We start from the raw sequence: 20,972 nt of genomic DNA on the forward strand, positions 1-20,972 counted from the left end.
TATTTAAAATATAGGAAATACTTTTTTCTGGATTTTCCGTTTTCTCACAATGTGGTATAGCAGAGCATTCAGGTTTATATAATGTACACAAAGCTCTGGTGAACCCCACAAACAGGAAGAACAGTCACAGAATGTCAGTGTAACTTAGCAAAGCTATTGAAAGACAACAACTTGATTATGTATATATATATTTTTATTAATGGGACTTAACAGCCCATAAACTTTGGCTTTGTATCAACAAGAACATATTCATCACATATGACATACAAGCTCCCTATCTCCCTCTTCCTATAGCTAGCTACTCCACTGATAAGTTAACTTGCTAAACACTGGCTATGCACTAGCCTAGACCACATGCTAGCGTCATTAGCATGTTAGCATCGATCGCTAGCTTGATATTATAACCATCACCATGTTTATACAATAGGCTATGTAGCCAGACCCAGACGTAAGTTATACATCAAGCTAGTTGACATCTGTCACACTCAGATACAATATTTAACTTGACAGACAATCCGTTGAACTTGAAGATCTGAAGACTGAACTCAGTGAACTGTTTTTTGATTCGTGGAGAAAGTATTTTGAGTATTTTAAATTAAAAATTACTCCACTCTAAAGTATTTTGTTACAAATTACGTTTGACTTTTAATCGGCCCTATCAAATACAAATTACAAAATACTCAAAAGTATTTGAAATACGTATTTCAAATACAAGTAATAGAAATACTGCCCATCTCTGCCTACTGTGCTGAAGTCAGATTTTGAGGGAGCCTACTTCTAGCCATACTTTGCCCGAGTATTTCTAATACGCTAGCCTACTCTATACTTCTACTACATTACATTTCATTCCAAAAGCCTCCTCCTTTACTGCACTCCATCCATCTGCGTGCGTTTGGAATGAAAGGGGTTAAATCACGTGTTTAGCTTTATGGGAGCTCATAAGAAGTGTCATTAGAGGACAGAGACGTCACTGCGCTACACAGCGTCCCGTTCCGCTCACACCGGTGCTCTAGCGTCCCGTTCCGCTCACACCGGTACTGTTGTGTCCTGATCCCGTGAGAGAACACGATGCGGACTGTGTCCGTCCTGGTTTGCGGCATCATGCCTTTGCACCTTTTCCTCTGTGTTCATTCTCTGCCGGTCCGCGGCCGGCCCGCCAGCAAGTCCAAGCAGCCACAGGTGAGTCAAACACGGACACCTGAGCATTAAGCAGAGATAGAGAGTTGGACAGGGAACTTTATGCATGTGAAGACCACACAATGCTGAGCAGGCAGCGACAAAAGAGGCGGGTGTGTGTGTGTGTGTGTGTGTGTGTGTGTGTGTGTGTGTGTGTGTGTGTGTGTGAGCGAGACAAGGGAGATGAAGTTCAAGACAAAGAATTGCGTATCGGTGAATGCGTTTCATATAATTTACTGTCAGTAAAGCCTAGCTAAAAGCAGCTGTATGTTTCATGACATATTTCTCATAAAACTCATAAAACCATAAGTGGTTCAAGATGAAGTGAAGCGAAATTGTTATATTAAAAGAGCTGCAAACTCCTGTCACTTTCATACAAGGCTCCCTGCCAGCTTTCTGCTCAACAAGAGGTCTGCTATCTATATTGTAACTGCTTTTGTTCTCCAACATGAAATATCTGATATGTAAAATCATTATTAACCCTGGGAAACTCATTGGTCCTGTAGTTGTTATACATGTTTAATCCACTTGAGGATGAGTGTGGCTGAGATACTGTATTTTATTAATGGAAAGGGATTTTAGTTATAGAATCAAAACTTCCTTTTCATGAAGTAAAAAATAATGAGGCATCATGCATGTTATGTCATTGTACTGTATGCCCAGACAGAACGTCTGCAGGCCTGCTTTGCGGTATAGCTGTCAACAGTGTGAGCGAGAGAGTCAGATTAAGCAGGCAGAGACAAGTCATCTGGCAACTGGTGGTGGTTAAAAAACTCTGCTTGTTTGCTGACTCGGACGAACAGGAGAACATAGCAGATAGATACTTAGAGAGAGACACATCAGGCAAACAGACAGCCGGCGACTGGTGCATCATGCTGAGTGTCTGCAGAAAACAACCAGCCCAGCCAAACAGGACCATAATCAAACATTGCTATTCATTATATAATCCTTGACTTTATTTAGCCAATCTTCCTAACATGCAGTGAAACCCTGACAACATGTTGTGTGGGCATTAAGCCACCCCATAAAACACCTTTCTTTTCATTTTATTCGATTACTTTTTGGCAATTTAGCCTTTAATATTGACAGGATAGATAGACTGGAAAGACAGAGAGGGCCATGCAGCAAAGGGTCACAGGTCGGATTCAAACCCGCTAAATGGTGCGGCCGCTCTACCAGCTGAGCTACCTGGCACCGCCACAAAACATGTCTTGATTGAGAGTGAATGACTTCTGTTCACTTTGGTTTGCCCTACATGAGTTTGTTCACCTGCATACTCAACATTCAGCGGTGGAAAGTGACTAAGCACATTATTCAACTCCTTGAACTTTACTTGGGTATTTACATTTTCTGCTACTGCTACTTCTACTCCACTACATTTCAGTGGGAAATACTATACTCTACTCTGTTAATGTCATTATAAAGCTATAATGTGACGTGAGAGCGTGTGCATTTTTCTCGCCTTATGAGTCTGTGTGTGTGTGTTATCATGGTGTTTGTACGTCTGACAGATTTTGTCATTGCGATATTGTCACAACCGTGCAAACTTTTCAGGTGTAGTTGAGATCAAAGTTTATTTAGCTAATTTAATCTTAAAGTTACTTTGATGTCTCAGTATCAGAGAAGATGGTCTATTTCTATATAGTTATTCTTCATGCTCGTCATTGGAGCCACCGATTCAGATTCTGGTGAAATCAGATGAAATCATGGAGAAACTCCTTCAGCTCAAAATCCAGGAGGGCCTCCAGCAGAGACCAGTCCACCGTGGACAGACCCAGATCCTCCAGCAGAGACCAGTCCACCGTGGACAGACCCAGATCCTCTAGCAGAGACCAGTCCACCGTGGACAGACCCAGATCCTCCAGCAGAGACCAGTCCAGATCCTCCAGCAGAGACCAGTCCACCGTGGACAGACCCAGATCCTCCAGCAGAGACCAGTCCACCGTGGACAGACCCAGATCCTCCAGCAGAGACCAGCCCACCGTGGACAGACCCAGATCCTCCAGCAGAGACCAGTCCACCGTGGACAGACCCAGATCCTCCAGCAGAGACCAGTCCACCGTGGACAGACCCAGATCCTCTAGCAGAGACCATTCCACCGTGGACAGACCCAGATCACCCAGATCCTCCAGCAGAGACCAGTCCACCGTGGACAGACCCAGATCCTCTAGCAGAGACCATTCCACCGTGGACAGACCCAGATCACCCAGATCCTCCAGCAGAGACCAGTCCACCGTGGACAGACCCAGATCCTCCAGCAGCGACCAGTGCACCATGGACAGACCCAGATCCTCCAGCAGAGACCAGTCCACCGTGGACAGACCCAGATCCTCCAGCAGAGACCAGTCCACTGTGGACAGACCAAGATTGGCTGCAATCTGCCGTCCCTCCAAGACTCGTTCGCTTCAAGGACCCTGATGCGAGCAAGAAAGATTGTAGCCGACCCCTCTCACCCTGGACATAAACTGTTCGTGCCCCTTCCATCTGGCAGGAGGCTGAGGTCCATCAGGACCAAGACCTCACACCACACGAACAGTTTCTTCCCATCCGCAGTCGGGCTCATTAACAGAGCCCGGGACCCCCACTGACTCTGTCATCCCCAGGACAAATTCCTACCGGTCACTCCCCTGCACATCCCTTCTATCCCTTCTATTACACTCGACAGTTTTACAATACACTTATATCTCACTTGTTTATAGTCCTGTTATCTGTTCGTTTGTGCTCTTTATTTTATATTTCACTTTATTTTATATCTTTCTGTACATTTTTTTATTTCTACTTTGCACTGTGTTGATTGTTGTTGATTGTTAAATGTTATGCACCTCCCATCATGTCAAATTCCTTGTATGTACAACATACCATGGCAATAAATGGTTCTGATTCTGATGTAGAAAGAAATGCACGAATACTGACAACGGATATTGAGCCGATACTGACTAAATAGCTGGATAGGGTATCTGTGACAGTGGGGCCGATCTATTCAATTAAATTCTATGTTTAAGTTTTGCAGCAGCATTACAAATGTTTATACTTGAATTGTAATTGCTGGTGTATGATCTATTACTATAATAATAATAATAATAATAAACAATTCAGTAAATTAACTGTATATCTATTTATTTTTTGTTATATTGTGTTTTAACAGAGTTAAGAAAGCAATATTTAAGTCTTAAAAGAATGATGCCAGTCACTTACACACAGTGAGGCATACAGCCCATAAATTAAACAGCAGTATTTAAGCTCAGGTATCAGAACTGAAAAGAGGGTTGGTGAGAGATGTTTACAGTGGAGGATCAGTCGGTTATCTCCATTAATGCTAATCCTCTTTATCCTGCAAATACTGTCTCCACTTGGCATAAAACAGAGAATGCCTGCTGATATCTATGACTTTTTGCGGTTAAATATTTACCCGTGAGACATTTCTTCCAATGTGCACATCTTTTTTTTTTTATCAGCCTGTCTGCTGTAGACTTATCACATTTGTAGTGTGATGAATTAGAGAGTCATATCAGATGCTAAGTTTTTTGTAATTGCAAGTTGTAAAGTTAGTCATCGTAGTAATGTCAGATCAGCATCTTTGGAAACCTTTCATAAAACACTCCCTGTGTAATATGGCAGACGACCTGACCTGACTGAGCAGGGAATTTCCAGACATCTGCTTACTGTGTGTGATGCAGTTTTGCTGAGGTTTTCAGAATAGACTTGTCTGTGTGTGCACATTTTTTCAGTCATGTGTGTGTTCCTACCTGCATGCACACATTGTATTTCCATGTTTGTAACAGATGTAACCAATGCCACCTATTAGATAAAACAACAATGCTCCTCTGTGAAGATGAGCTCACCACTTCATTTGGGTTGAAGCTTGGGCTTCTTTGGGGCGGGATGCAGCCACACAGGGTCCTGTGGGGACATGTTAGCTCCACCTCCAGGATTCCCCCAAGATACACAAAGCTTTGTTTCAATAGCATGTGAGTTTGTGTTTATACTTTATGAAAACTTGCTTCTTGCCCAGACACCTGCCATAGTTCTGTCACTCACTGAGCTGCCTGTCAGCTCCGCTTGGACTGTGGCCTCAATTTTATGAAAGTGGTTAAAACCTCTTCAACCCTGATTCCAGTATGTTGTGCAGACATGGTTGAAAACTTCCATGAGTTTAGTCGAGCAATTGCTTCTGTCGTCTTTCAATCAAAAATGCCCCCAAAGTGTCATCTTATTGGGAATATTTGCTGCTTTTCTTTTTCATATCAATGGATGAAGGTGCAAGATCAGAGATTGGGAGCATTCCAATGTCCACTCAGCAGCTCTCAACATGTGATAGTGAGCCAGTGGCTCGTAGCTAACAGTGCTAATAGTACTAACAGTGTAAACTACAGCCAAAAGGCTGACAGAGCTAACAGTGTTTACCTGAAGGGGGACACAGGAGGGTGGGCGCTACGTTTCTGTGATGACACTGTGGGCCAGATAGTTTTGGTTTTAGGTTTCAAGCCCAGCAGAAATGACCCTGATGATATCAGTTACTTTTTCATACTTGGGACAGCTTGTTCTAGAGTAAAGTGAACTTCGTGTTTCAAATCAGTGAAGTGCTATTTTAACATTATATTTAACAGTTTTCAAAACCATACAGGTTTGAAGCAGAGATGCATTTTGCAATTTGAAACATTGTGTCACGGGAATGCAAGGACTAGGACTCAATTGCAAGACCACAGGAGATAGAGTCAGGAAAACAGTCTTTATTGATCACAGCTGATTACAGACAGGAAGGGCTGTGTGGAGCCCGTGGTCCGACACAGCGTGCAGGCCAGATCGACGGTGTGGTACCCGTGGTCCGACACCGGAGGGCAGGCAGACTGACGGTGTGTGTCCCGTGGCACGACACCGGAGGCAGGGAGAGCGTCCGCGAGAAGATCTGTTGGGACACAACAGAGGAACGGGGAATTCCCGGATCGTAGGACACCGTAGGCAGGCAGAGCGTCGGGGAGAAGAACTGTTGGGACACAACTCCCGGACCATAGGACACCGGAGAGCGGACGCTCGAGACAGCAGGCGATACGGGGTTCAAGCGGGTGAAAGACGGGACGAACTGACAACCCCAGACTGCAGGACCAGGGTTATTATAGTGGCAGGGGAAAGGATTAGTGTAATTAGAGTCTGGTGTGTCAGCCTGCGAGAGGTAATTGGCTGAGTGGCTGCAGCCGTGCACCAGTCAGGGGTGTGGCTATGGGAGTGACTGGAGGCAGAGGAAAAATCCCCGAGCACATGGCACAACACAACAAACAGGGAAATGACAGCCAGATGAGGAGAGGAGATTGGGGAAAACCAGAGGTTAACCCACACGGTCCAACAGGGATCCTGACACATTGCCAAGGTCTTCCCTGCTTTTTAAGGATTCAAGGATAGTTTATTATACTAATGCAACGCAGGGGAAGCACAACGAAATGCAGCCCATTTGTCTATGTAGCAAATTGGGACTACAATCAAAATTTCGTTGTGCAACCCTGTTGTACAATGACAAATAAAAACCTTGTAACCGTGTAATTTGTAACACAAGTAAAAACATGACAAACAACAAAAAATGTTTTCCCATTTTCAAAAAGGGGGACTGGAGAGTGTGCTCGAATTATCGGGGTATCACACTACTCAGCCTACCGGGGAAAGCTTATGCCAGGGTGCTGGAAAGGAGGCTCCGACCGTTTGTCGAAACTCGGATTCAAGAGCAGCAGTGCGGATTCCTTCCCGGCCGTGGAACAGCTCTTTACCCTCGCAAGACTACTGGAGGGCTTCTGTGAGTTTGCCCAACCAGTCTGTTTGTGGACTTGGAGAAGGCTTTTGACCGGGTCCCTCTGGGGTTCTTGTGGGGGGTGCTGCAGGAGTATGGGGTGCCGGACCCGTTACAACGGGCGATCCAGTCTCTGTAAGACTGCAGTAGGAGCTGTGTCCACATTCTCGGCAATAAGTCAGACACATTCCCGGTGGGTGTTGGCCTCCGCCAGGGCTGCCCTTTGTCACCGGTCCTGTTTGTGACTTTCATGGACAGGATATCTAGGCGCAGCCGGGGGGTGGAGAACGTCAGGTTCGGGGGACTCGGGATCACCTCTCTGCTGTTTGCAGATGATGTGGTCCTGTTGGCCTCCTCGGATCGTGACCTCCAGCATTCACTGGGGCAGTTTGCAGCCGAGTGTGAAGCGGCGGTGATGAGAGATTGCTCCCTCCAGGTTGGGACGGAGTGCCTACCTCAAGCGAAGGAGTTCAAGTATCTTAGGGTCTTGTTCACGAGTGAGGGTAAGATGGAGCGGTAGATCGACAGGCGGATCGGTGCGGCACCGAAAGGACAAGGTCGCGGGTACAAGCGGCCGAAATGAGTTTCCTCCGTAGGGTGGCCAGGCACAGCCTTAGAGATAGGGTAAGGAGCTCTTTTTTCCCCGCTAAAGGTTTTTTGGGGGGGGAGTTCTTCCTGTTCTATTGAGGTTTTTTTTTTAAAAAAGGTTGTTGCTCTATTGTCATGTTCTGACTATCCCTGCAAAGAAAATGGGGAAAATAGATTGTGTTGTTTTGGTCATATAAATGCAGGTGTGTGCAGCGTGCCCTTTTTGTGAGGCAAGAAGGAGCGCAAACTTAACGGAGTGAAAATATTGTTTTTCAAAGGCTTAACGTCAACAAATATGTATTGTTACATAAACACTTCTGATAACTATAATTTTTTATAATTTTTGACTTCTGGTCTTTACAACGCTCTTGAGTTATTGAAAATGTTTGTATATAGTATATAGAATTGTACACAATTCAAATGATTAGGAAATAAACTATAGACTGTATTTTTATTTCCATACTTTCTTTGATTAAAAAGAATATTGGTATCAGTAGTTTTAATGATGTCTCATAAGCTGCTTAGAGCTATGTGTTATGATTAATCTATTTACTCATTTTTGTCAAAACAGCTTCAATGACTAAATCAAATATTTGATGAATAAATAAATAAATATTCTCAGATTTCATGTTTATTTTTTGTTCCATCTTTAACCCTTAATGTTTCTGTGTAAATGTAATACTCCAGGCTGAACACACGTGACCCGTCCTCTTTGTTTACCTTATTTTTTACGTCTCCATGCGTCCACTGGTTACCCCGTGTTTAACATCACATTGCAATGACTTGTGGGTAATTCCCTTTAGGCTAAATCAGCATACCATGCTGACTTACGGAAAGGGTTCATAAAGGGCTCAAAATGTCTGCAGAGAGCCTCAAACACTTGACGATTTGACAGTGGTACATCCCTAAACCCTCACGGACTTCGCGGGAGCGTGCCTCAAAGTCCGTGAGTCCGTAAGGGGGGACATTGGGATTGGGCCAGAGACTCTTCAGGGACAAAAGACTTTGAATTCCCAAGGAGATCTTCAGATCTGATGTGGACTGCATTACAGCTAAGACTGGGGAATGCCAGGCTGTTGTGTAGAACATATTAGGTCTCTATTCCATGGGATATATATATATATACATTTTGTTATTCATAGTGTGATTCAGTTTGTAACTGCATTTGCTTTTTTTAGATATTAAATACTTTTTGATTTTAACGTGAACCAGCTGATTTGGCCTTGTTTTGCTGATGGACGAAGGAGCAGAGGGGGGGGGGCTCCTTTTCCTTGCTGAGAAATTTTGAACACAACATTAGCTCCGAGCTGCTGACTGACAAGCCGGTCACTGTGATGACTCTGAGCAGCATGATGGGAATGAATTACAATAGAACATGTGTCTGATCAAGTTAATTAGTCCAAATGTTTTGGGGTTGTTGCTCCTCGGCTTATTTTGGACTTTCAGTTGTGACAAATTGTGAGCTTTATTGTCTTCGTCACTCAAAAACGCATGTGGTGTGTGTGTGCTGGTGATGTTCTGCATCTGTGTTGCTGTGTACCAAAGTAAAACTATCATCCAGCGGTGGCACACGTGTCTAAACGTGACTGCCAAAAAATCAGAAATATGAAAATTATCGGCCGGTTAGCTGAAAACCGTCCGGTTTCAATCGGCTGACAATTGATCGGTGCTTCTCTAGCACATACAAATGCAAATTGTGCAAAGGCCAACAAAGCTCTAAGTCATTCAATTCAATGGATTTCACAGCCACCACTGGAAGAAGCAGAGTAGATATGGAGCCAAATCCATATCTCCAGTGCAGCTTGTTTTAAGTAGCGCTTTTATCCAATCAGATTTCACCTCTGTGTCTCTAGGTAGAAGAGAGGCCCGAGGCCTGCAGACTCACCAGTGAATCCTTGTGCAGTTTAAGTGAATGGGGACGATATTGTTGATTGTCATAGTGTTCAACCAATCAGATCTTTAGTTTGACATTCTTTGACGTGCCAGAGCGGATAGCTGGCCTACAACTACGTCAGCATTACGTGCAGCTCAGTTTGCAGGAGCAGCGCTGCGGTGGGGTGCAGGGTGTGCTGTGATTGGTCAGTGGGCGAGCACGTGACTATCGTGAAACGAAACTTAACTTGCCAGCAGAGCTTAGTTGGAGGAGTAAGAGTTCACATTGAAAGATATGGAAGAAATTATAACATTTTTAGGGTTTTGCTTGGTGTAGTTTATTTTATTTTTTACCTAGCTTTGTTTTTTCAACACTCAACGGCTGAATAAGGAGGAGAAAAGGATTTAGTGGCGGAGTTACTGACAACGCCTTTCTGAAGAAAGACATTTCAGGAAAAGCTGGACATCGTAAGAAATGGTCAGTCAATGCCACAGCTGGCAGCCCTGACTCAGCCAGGAAAAGGATTTGTATGAACGGTATTTCTTGCTGACAGCGTCGGAGAAGCGTTGCACATTTTATGGCTGGGTTTGGAGCTATGCTACGCTAACCTGAGGACACCTTAGCATTTGAAAACTTTTGGAGAGACTCGAGTGGATCTACAACTCAACGAACACTTTCACAGGGAAACAGCTCCACAACCGCGGCCCGACGCGTGGTCTGCGCCGGCCGGCGGAGGTTTTTATGAATAGTATTTGAATGGCTCGTGCTCTTATGTGGTGGAATGCGTGGCTCCGCTGCAGGTTTGCTGGATTGATGTGTCATAATGAGGTTATTAGGAGGTAATTCAACTGTAGTAGGACAGCACAGAAGGCCCAGGTATAAATATACGGCCCGCCACTGATCAAATGACAATGGAACAGCTGGTTCCACAAAGGCAATTTGGTTGACCTCGCCTCACCTCTCTGTACTAAAACCGCTCTAATTTTGTTCTGCTTCACTTTATCAAAGTCAAAATGTGTTCACATATTGTGCTATGATTTGGGAGAGGTTTAGACCTGCAGCTGCATCATTACAAAGAGATAATCTTTATAATAATAGTAATACAAGACAAGGATGCACCATCCCCATGACAGTTCTCACCCAATAATTCCACCATCTCCACAGTAGTGTGTACTGGTCCAGCTTGTTGTGTTTTTAAAAATGGCCTACCCAGCGATTCTGAAGCTGAACTGTACCAACAATCATAGGCTAATGGGACAGCTGACCTTGTTGACTTCAATTGTCAAATCAGCAAAACACAACCAAACTGTATCAGCAAGTAACTGACTTCACTGTGTGAGGAGGAAGGATTGTGGTGGCCACCCAGCACAGCACTGTATGAGTCTTAAAGGATAAAATGGATATTGCAATATGCAGTTGGAAAATGAATAATATATATAATTATTTATCATGGCTAATAAAGTCCCTGTGTCTGTATAATGACCTTCATGACTGTGCTTTTGTTTGAAGGTATGGCCTCACAGCAACAGTCACGATCTGAAGAAGAGGGGGAAACACGAACAGGATACGCTAAACAAAGAGTACCATCTAAAGTCTGTACTGGCATCCAAAAATGACACAGAGTTCTGGAAGCGTCCTCGCTGTGGAGTCCCAGACTATCCCACCTTAACGCAGGTTGGCCTGTCGTACTATAACCTGAAGGAGAAGAAGGGAGGTCTAAGTACACACCAGCGCAGGAAGCGATTTGCTCTGTTTGGAGGGCGCTGGGAGAAGACGGACCTCACTTACAAGTAAGAAACACAACTGTTCTGTTTGTAAGTACACTGCTTTTGTCACGGTCTTCTATCCTGAATGATTTGGTGGTTGTTTTGGTGGATGTAAACTCAATGAAGCAGAGGAGGTTGCAGCTGCTCTATATTTGAGAGGCAAAAGGAAGAGCAGAAAATATAAGAGTAATTTGTTGAAATAAATCATTAACTTATCTTAGCATCTCCTCTCTTCTATTACTTTAATGTAATCCATTTGATTTTTGTTCATGCTAATTTGTGATTGGCCAAAACACATACCATGATGCTCCAAGGGAGGACGTCCTCCCTTGGGTCGTTACCAATCAACAACCAGAATACAATACTGACATCGCGTTGGTTAAACACTGTATGTACTTGAGTGTGATGAGCTGACAGTAAAGCAATATTAGCATATTAGAACATAAATAATAACATGCAAAATGTGAACACATAAAAAAAAGTCCAATTTCCCTTTTTTCAGATTTACGCAGCTATTTGCATGACAACTTAACAGTTATAGCAGCCCAGAAGGACCCACACAGTAGTTACCCGTACTGGATCCCTGTCTGGGCGACGGGCTTACTGACAGGCTTCTATTGACACACAATGTTCCTTTCCATCCACAGCCTGCTGTGATCATTTTTAAGAAATCTTGTATAGACCATTGGTTTACTGCTTATTTTTTTGTTACATAAAGTAGAGATAAGTAGCCAACTATTGAAGTAATAATGATGATTGTGTATATATATAATTGCATATTATATATATGGCACTTTCCAAGCTTTCACTTTAAAAGATTTATAAAATCAAATTCAGAAACCCATGTAAGCCCCTATCCTCCCTACATGACAAACACAAATTAGGAACATAAGAGCACATATATCAGGTAGCACTGAGCCCATACATAAAATAGAGTGCAAAATAGACAAATAACGAAATAAAATAACATGACGCTGTGGGTTGGCTGATGTATCAGCTACTATTAGTTTATTGCTGACATAGGTAACAAAAACTGCAGTACAGAAATTAACTGTTACATAGTTTGTCCATCAGAGAGCACTGAAAAGTAGATTTTTACCCAGTAAAATCAGCTCAGTATGTATTTTGGTCACAATAAAAAAAAATGATTGGCTAGTTTTAACTCCACAATAACAATATTGGTATCGGCCACCAAACTGCCGTATTGGATGGGCAACAGTCTGCTGAGTGTTTTTTAGTTTCTTTATCTTTCTAGTGGGATTTAAAATTTATTTTTGCAGTGGAACTGTTGTAATTCAAGTTTTCAATACAAATGCTACATTTAAATTAGGTTTATTTTAGACTACAAGATAAACAACAGCTCTGTCCAGCTCAGCCTTTAGATCTCTGATTGTAATCACCTCCAGAAAGACGAATTCATTTTATCAGAGAGCATTTGATGGAACAAAACAAAGCTGATGGCTTTATTTTGTTGTGAACCTCATATGTGAAACTAGGATGAGAGGAGGTGGAGATGGCAAGCTAATAGTTATACACAGGAACATTTGTTTATGTTATAGCTTCACACAAATGATTGTGGTGTAATTTGTTTGTAGATTCAATTTCCTTCATTTCACTGTCTTGTGTCTTCATTGTCATGTCATCTGGTGGTTCACATTTACACTGTGGTCTGTAGCTTTAGCTTCTATCTTTTTAACCTGTTTCTCTGCTGATTTAACTTGACATCCTGGATTTATTCTTCAAACCCACATTGTAGACCCTTCTGTCTGCTTCTTTCTGAAATAGTTTTTTAATATTTATTTAAGGAGTGCAGTTAGTGACAGTGTGGGCTCCATGGTAACTCTAAAAGCTTGACAGAGTAGCAGCGGGGGGCGTGGCTTAGCGAAGGGTCATTCCTGATTTCATTGGGTCCGACTTAGATGGGCTCCCCTTTTTAACACAACTGGATCAATAACAAGCAACAAGGCCAATTGTGCCAGTGGTTGATATGGTTAAACATTCACATGCGAGAAGAACACTTTACAAGAACACACTTGTAGCATGGCTACAAAAAATATACACTGTTGGCCCATCAGAATTGCAAGGCCCGACAACTCACCTATTTTCACTGACAATCAATGATTATTAAAGGACAAATGCAGAATATTAGAGACCAAACACCAATTGTATTATGTATTGCGTGAGTAGGGCTTATCAAATCAGTGAGCAAGGTAGTGAGCTTTAAACACTGTCACCTACACAAGTGTTGTATTATCAATATATCCAAGAGCATCAACTGAAACTATCGGGGGGTTATTTATAACTGTGTACACAACATCAGACCAGTATGGTTATCAACTATTAATTAGTTAAAATTTGTGACACAAGCTTTTTCCTTACACAGCAACACACACGGCTTACCATCTATTTGATGTGCGGTGAGTCCTTTAACTTTGTCAGTGGTGCTTGCCGGAGGTAAAGAGGTTCATATTGCATCCCGTCTTTCATGTCTGAGCTTGTCCACAAAGCTGAACATTAAGAAAAAGCCCATTCTCTATCTATAATAACACAGAGAGGAATGTATGCATACTAGTGCTGGGCAACGATTACAATTTTTAATTGCGATTAATCACATGATTTTTTTATGCGCAAAATTCAATAGTGAATTCAAAAGTAGTGTATTGCGCACTTTTATTTCAAAAGTACTGCTATATGAACAAAAGTGCAATAACATTTGGTTTGCAAACACTTTAAACAAATAAGGTGCTTTTTAACAGCAGTATTCCCTTTACACATTTAGGTGAAGGAAACAGGAAGAGACGCCACAAAAACAGCTGTTCACCGCTCGCTGCCAGCTGGTCGGCCGGCCGGTTCTTGTGGTAAAAATGTCCGCTTAATAATTAAAAAAAAAACTCTGTTAACTCGCGATAAAATAATTGTTGCCGTTAATGAATGAATGCGTTAACGCGATAATAACGCGATAACGCAATAATAATGCGTTAACTTGCCCAGCACTAATGCATACATACTTTGTTGATTTTTAGTATTTTTTTTAAGTCAGTGTACCTTTTCGTGTGAGATGAAAGTATCATTTTACAAAGTTTTCCTGAATTGATATTTCATACTTAAAATGTTCCATCATGTACATATTGAATGTACTGGCTCCCTGTTGCCCAGTTTTGGATACATAATTTACATAATAAATGAATACCTTGTTGGCCTAAATGATAACCACTGATTGATGATTCTTCCTCTGCATTATCAACCGAAAAATAACGCATCCTATTTATTGGTTTGACTTCTGCCAAAAATGGTAAACCATGCAAAGGAAACCCCCATTTTTCTATAATTTGTTAGTATGGAAATATCAATAAGCAAAATTCATGGGATAAACAATATATAATTAATGGATGAGGTTGTGCAGGTGATGAAAACCAAGTAATAATGTCAAAAACTAAACTTTTAGTTTCTTTTTGTTAGTTAGTGTATTCATCTAGTATACAATGAAAGGAATTGTTTTTTTATTTCGTCATTTATTTGACATTGATGATACTGATAAACATTGTTGCATAGAGAGATGCCCAGCTGAAGCTAATTTGCAGCTCTGCATAATGTGATCATATTTACAGAAATCTACTGTTGCAGAATGAGTTAGTCTTTAGTTTTTTTTTCAAGTCAGCTTATAGGATGTGTGTGTGTGCGTCCAATAGGGTTGTACATTTCCCCTGGCAGATGAGTGAGGGCAAAGTGCGGCACGTCCTCCAGGAAGCATTTGGAGTGTGGAGTGCAGTGACTCCTTTGACGTTCAGAGAGATCACCACTGAGAAAGCTGACATCATTATTGACTTCAACAGGTAAGAAAGGTACACCAGCAGGCAAGACAACTAACAGTAAGGTTGTTAATAGGTTAATAGCCTTCATTTGACGACAGTGTGGAAATGGGGGGGGGGGGGGGGGGGGGGGGAGGGGTATGACAAGCAAAAAAGGTCCCACAGCTGTAATCGAACCTAGGATGTTACGCTTATATGGCATGTGCTGTAACCACTCGGATGCCAAGACACTCCCAGAGAATAAACTTCTAATGATCTAAAGAGCCAATTTAAGAGTAACAGTTCTTTATTAAAAGTGAAAAATATAACACATTTATTAAGTGACATACTCCTACTTACAGGAAACTGTACGAGATCAGCTCCCATGTGATCACGTGATTACTCATGTGAATGCTCAGAGCAGGAATAGCCAAAACCTGCCCCATTGTCTATTCTTTAATAAAAGCCTTATATCACCTCAAACCAAATAATAATCTCTTTAATATCTCCAGAAGCAATTAACTCATGAAATCAACAAACAATCTCTACATAACAGAGGAACTAAGGCTAAAAGTTGAGATCCCCCTACCCGAGGTAGAACAAAGCTCAACCATGTTTTTTCAATGCCAGACTTTCCAGCGCTCTATCACAGACTGATTTCCTGTTATTGACCCTGCCTGTCCCTGATCTACCCGTCTCGCCTGACTCCCGGTAAACCCACAATCCGTTACAGTACAATCTGGCCAGTCATGGACCCAGCGCACACCTTCACCACAGAACTGTTTCGAGGGGATCCTCCAGCAGCATGAGGTGCTGATGACCAACACCGCCGCTGAGACACGTCAGTCCAGCAGCAGTCCACGAGCAGGCATTGGCTCCGTTAACCGCTCAGGTCCAACAGCTAACAGCAGTCCTTACCCAGCATGCAGTCTCAGCTCGTCCACATGTCCCTCTGGCGCCTGCTCCAGCACATGAGCCCCGTGTGAGAACCCCGTGCAGAAGGGCTGCAACCCATTCCTCACAGACTGCTCCATCCTGTTTTCCCTGCAGCCCTACACGTTTGCCTTGGAGGAGGCTAAGGTAGCCTTTACCATCAACCACCTGACACGCAGGGCACGACTGGGGCACTGCTGAATGGGAGAGGCGCACGCCAGCCTGCTCTTCCTTCCTGGCTTTTTCTGATGAGCTATGCAAGGTGTTCGGGCGGTCTCCAAGGGTCATGATTCTACCGGGGGACTTATGGATCTGCGTCAGGGAGACCGGACAGTTTCTGATTATGCCATTGAGTTTCGCACGAGAGCACCGCCTTAGTGACTGGAACTCTGCAGCTCAGTGTGTAGCTTTTCTGGCTGGACTAGCAGAATATATTAAAGATGAATTGGTCTCTTTTGATTTGCCGAACCACAAGACTCTCCCCAACCAAAGTCCCCTGTGCCACATTCAGCTCCTGCTCACTAATGGATCCCACACCCTCACTACTTTCATTGACTCTGGTGCTGATGACAGCATCATTGATGAGGACGTAGCCCTTCAGCTGGGTATCGACCAGCTACCCCTGCCATGCCCCTGTTCCAGCGCCCTGGATGGTCACCTACTGGGGACAGTGACTCACCAGACCACGCCAGTCCGTATGCTCCTGTCTGGTAACCACAATGAGACCATCCAGTTTCTTATCCTACGGTCACCCCAGCATCCATTAATCCTGGGGTACCCCTGGCTCCGCCGCCATAACCACATACACTGGGCATCAGGAGCCATCCTGGGGTGGAGCTCATCATGTCAACTGATTTGCCTGAAACAAGCTCCTGCACCCCAGCAGTCAGACTGTTCCAGCTCTGCTTCAGACCTGTCAGGGGTGCCTACTGAAAACCATGACTATCGGGAGGTATTCAGAAAGGCCAAGGCCGCATTGCTGCCTCCACATCGCCCATACGATTGTGCCATTGACCTGCAACCAGGCACCTCCACCCAGGGGTCGCCTGTATTCCTTGTCTGCACCTAAAAGAGAGGCCATGGAGGCGTACATAAATTCCTCTCTAGCTGCTGGGATCATCCGTCCCTCTTCTTTACCTGCTGATGCGGGGTTCTTCCATGTGGGGAAGAAGGACAAGTCACTGAGGCCTTGCATTAACTACAGGGGCCTCAACGACCTTACCATTAAGAACCGCTACCCACTCCCACTCATCTCTTCTGCCTTTAAGTTGCTGCGGGGAGCCACCATCTTCACCAAGCTAGACCTGTGCAACGCCTAACACTTGGTCCAGATCCGGGAGGGTGACGAGTGGAAGACTGCTTTATACACATAATATTTTTTTGATCTTCCCAAAAACTGAAAATAGTGAAAACGTAGGCTTTTGCAAAAGGTACAGCATCTGCCTAATCACTAATACTTCTCAAATAATTATCAGAATGTCACCACATTTGGACTGGATGTTCAAAGAAAGTCATAAGGTTATGTCAATACATTTGTCCATATTTGAAAATCATACAGTTAAACACACATGAATAATAGAGGGAAAAGGAAATTCTAAATTCAAAAGGGATTTATATGTATGTCATTAACGTAAGGAGACTAATCACCAAAAATGTCAATGTCAAGCTCAAGAACAGATTACAAACTTGTTTGGCAGGTTTTTAACCTCCAGCTACAATATATCAGCTCAGATGAGTCATTTTATTTGGCTTACGATACATCCAGTGTGCTCCCACATTACAGTTGCAGAACTACTCACCCTTTTTTATCTCAAGTCTTTAGAACTTTTACTTGTATAACTGCTGTTGTGGACTGTATCTTATATATTCAATTTTTAAATAGCAGGTAAACAACAGCGGTCCCCTTGACTGAGAGAAAAAAACAGATTCCAAATAATAACAAGATAAGAGTGTATAGCCATGGTTGCATCTCTGTGAGGCACAGTGCTTTAAGCTAAATGCTAACATGCTGATGTTAAGCAGGTATAATATGTGTTCAGCCATCTTAGTTTAGCATGTTAGCATGCTAGCATTTGCTATTTAATACAAACTAGAGAGTATAGCTGAGGCTGATTGAAATGTCATTGGTTGTGCAGGTACAGTATTTAGTCATAACCCAGCGCGACAATTTGAAAATTTTACCTGATGAAACCAGCATATAAAAAGTTGTACCTGAGTAGAGAATTAAGTCTCTCTCCCTCTGTGTGCTGTTATCAGAGCTTCTCCTTGCTTTGTTCACATAGCTGGCTGCACATGCTTTTAGTGCATGTAAGTGTGTTACACTGGCTAGCGCACGCCCGCCACTCTGCAATGCTCCCATATGGAAGTTACAGCTAATAACGTTGTTCCCACCAACAGCGTCGGAAGCATAGCACCCATCCTCCAGTTCCCCCTCATGTTAACACTGGAAACTAGAAAGCTAGCCCTACCACATCTACTGGCATTAAAGCTCACCTCTTACTTGGTCCTTGTGTGACATTGACGAGCAAAGTTACATCGTTCGTCAATGTCACACTAGGCCCAAGCTATATTCTATGACATTGTAGGTTTTGAAGTAGTCGGATGAAAACGGTTGTCCATGTTTCCCAACATGTTTTTGGGATAGTTAGCTACGAAGAAATAGGAGTATAAGGGTCATTCCCATACAAATCCACGTAGCTGGATGGCAGGCAGACATTGTTATGTGTACTGTTGCCATTGCGACTGTTGTAGAGGTCTAACTTCCGTATAAACTAAACAGACTTATGGCAAGTTGTGGACTTACTGAGTTGAGCTTTTGCCAGTGTTGCCAGATCGGGCTAGTTTCCTCCCAATTGGGCTACTTTTGATTAAGTTGGGTTGGGAAAAAAAGTTTTGGGCTGATGGATGAAATTTAGGATTCTTTTGTCAACATTTGACGGGTTTTGAAAATATTGTGAAAACAATACCAAACAAGCTGTTATTTTATGGTCAAAAGAACAGATACAAAATTCAGTAAATTGTGTTCTGTCCACTGACATCTAATATTATTGACTCATTTAATTTGAGAAATACTTGATTAACATGAGTTGTATTCAATCAAACGGGTTATTTGATGCAGATATGAAGCTTTGCATGTTCATGATTTGTTTTCAGTTACACTTAATATATTTGGCTCATTGACAAATAAGGCTTCTAAAAAGGTCATTTTTTTAATGATCTTCAAAATGGATGGAATGCATATGTTTGTGTCTGGAACAATGTGGTGAAACAAGTCTAAGTTGTGAACCAACTTTTCATAATGTTTTAAATCGTTTTAAGTATTTTTTAACTTCACAGGCTAAAAAATCAGGTGGTGCAACTACATATTCATAAAAAAATATATATTTTCCTAATATTTATTCAAACTGACATTTTTGACAAGTTTCCCTTAAGGTGTGTTCACACCAAACGCGATGAACGCGTCGAGATTACATACAAAGTCTATGTACAGACGCGATGGCGCGGCGCGTTTGGCGCGGCTCGTTGGACGCGTCAAAACGCCGAAACGCCCCAAACGCAGAAGTTGAAATATTTGAACTTTTGTGAAAAAATCGCGTGACGCTCCAGCGCGATAGCCTATCAGCGTTGAGTAGCTCCCCACGTCATCAGTGAAGTCCTGCTGTTGTTGAATCAGGAAATAAATGCTGTAGCCGCCATGTTCACCCAGAGCTCTACGATATCTCATATCAGTAGAGACCGGACCAAACTATGTGTATACGTGTGTGTGTGTGTGTGTGTGTGTGTGTGTGTGTGTGTGTGTGTGTGTGTGTGTGTGTGTGTGTGTGTGTGTGTGTGTAAACCATATGGTACAAACAATGAAATAGACGCTGCCGTATTTACGTCTATATGACGTTATCGTGAGTGTTGATGGAGCTGCTATAATGTTAGCATAGCCTAGCACTGGTCGATCCGAGCTTCATTGATAAAACAAGTACAAATCGGCATCATTACGTAGTTATTTCGGAGTCCCTTTTTGTCGGTTTATTGCCGTTAAATCACAGCCAAGTCAGTTTATTTTGTGTTCATACAGCTGTAGTAAACAGCCGACGTGTGGCTCGCTAGACACGGTGAGCTCGATGAAATCCACGGAGCTCCTCCGGACTATGTTATGAACCAGACATGACGGCGTTTAGTTCCCCGTAATATCTGGGACTTCCACAACACGTACTGAGCAGAAATAGAGGCTATTTTTCTACGGTTGATGGCGGACAGTTGAACAGCTTTCAGGCCGATAAGCCACGCCCCCTCTCTGGCGCGTCCAGCGCGATTCACGCGATTCACGCGATGCACGCGAATGAACACAAATAGTCCCCGGCGATTCCGGCGATGCGAATGACGCGATAAACGTGATTCGCGCCGCGTTCATTGCGTTTGGTGTGAACACACCTTTAGAGTGTCTACTGTGTCTAACACATCGTATTTTGTGGTTGTGTTTTTTATATATATATATATATACAATAATTTATCATAATTGCGTTCTCTTGGCCAGGTATTTAGTATATTTAACATTTAAACATAATAATACAAATGAATACATTCAATACAATAGTTCTTCACATCATATTAAGCAAACAAAATTCACTTTAACCTATTATTTATTGCTTTTAAATTAATATTTTACCTGGTCGCACCACCATGACATGTATCAGTTGTGCCACCTGATAATATCAGTAATCACAGGAAATATGCAGAAAGTTTGCATTTTTATTTCAAATACAACATTTGTTAGTCAACAGTCTCTTTTGAAGTAAAAGTAGTAAATATTTCACAGTAATCATGTTTAGCTCATAAGTGTAATAGAATCACAGTCTCTTCCTCCCGGGCTGCTGCAGCTTCTACCTCATCGTAGCAGCGTTCTGCACACGCTCCACACAGGACCTGCTGTCTGCTCCGTGTCCTGATCATTCTGCTTTACTTCACAGTGGCGTCCTTAATAGTTAAACAGTATTCATTAATATCATGGAAATAGTTTGAAAGTGTATAATATTGTTAACTTAACACTGTTAAACTTTTGAAATGTTTTTATATAATGT

General features: G+C 42.7%; 1 protein-coding gene across 1 annotated transcript in view; it reads left to right on the forward strand.

Annotated features, from left to right (window-relative positions):
- Positions 1 to 1,068: 1,068 nt before the first annotated feature.
- The window catches only part of LOC306710586 (stromelysin-3-like), a gene marked incomplete at its 5' end in the record, with an annotated part of 31,074 nt that continues 11,170 nt past the window's right edge, over positions 1,069 to 20,972 (forward strand). Inside the window, 3 exons of the mRNA XM_079179225.1 lie at positions 1,069 to 1,179; positions 10,923 to 11,203; positions 14,869 to 15,012. Coding sequence (XP_079035351.1) covers positions 1,069 to 1,179; positions 10,923 to 11,203; positions 14,869 to 15,012 — 536 coding nt within the window. The remainder of the gene's footprint in view (positions 1,180 to 10,922; positions 11,204 to 14,868; positions 15,013 to 20,972) is intronic.

The sequence above is a fragment of the Pholis gunnellus genome, assembly GCF_910591455.1.
Source record: "Pholis gunnellus genome assembly, chromosome: 18".
Classification (NCBI taxonomy): Eukaryota; Metazoa; Chordata; class Actinopteri; order Perciformes; family Pholidae; genus Pholis; species Pholis gunnellus.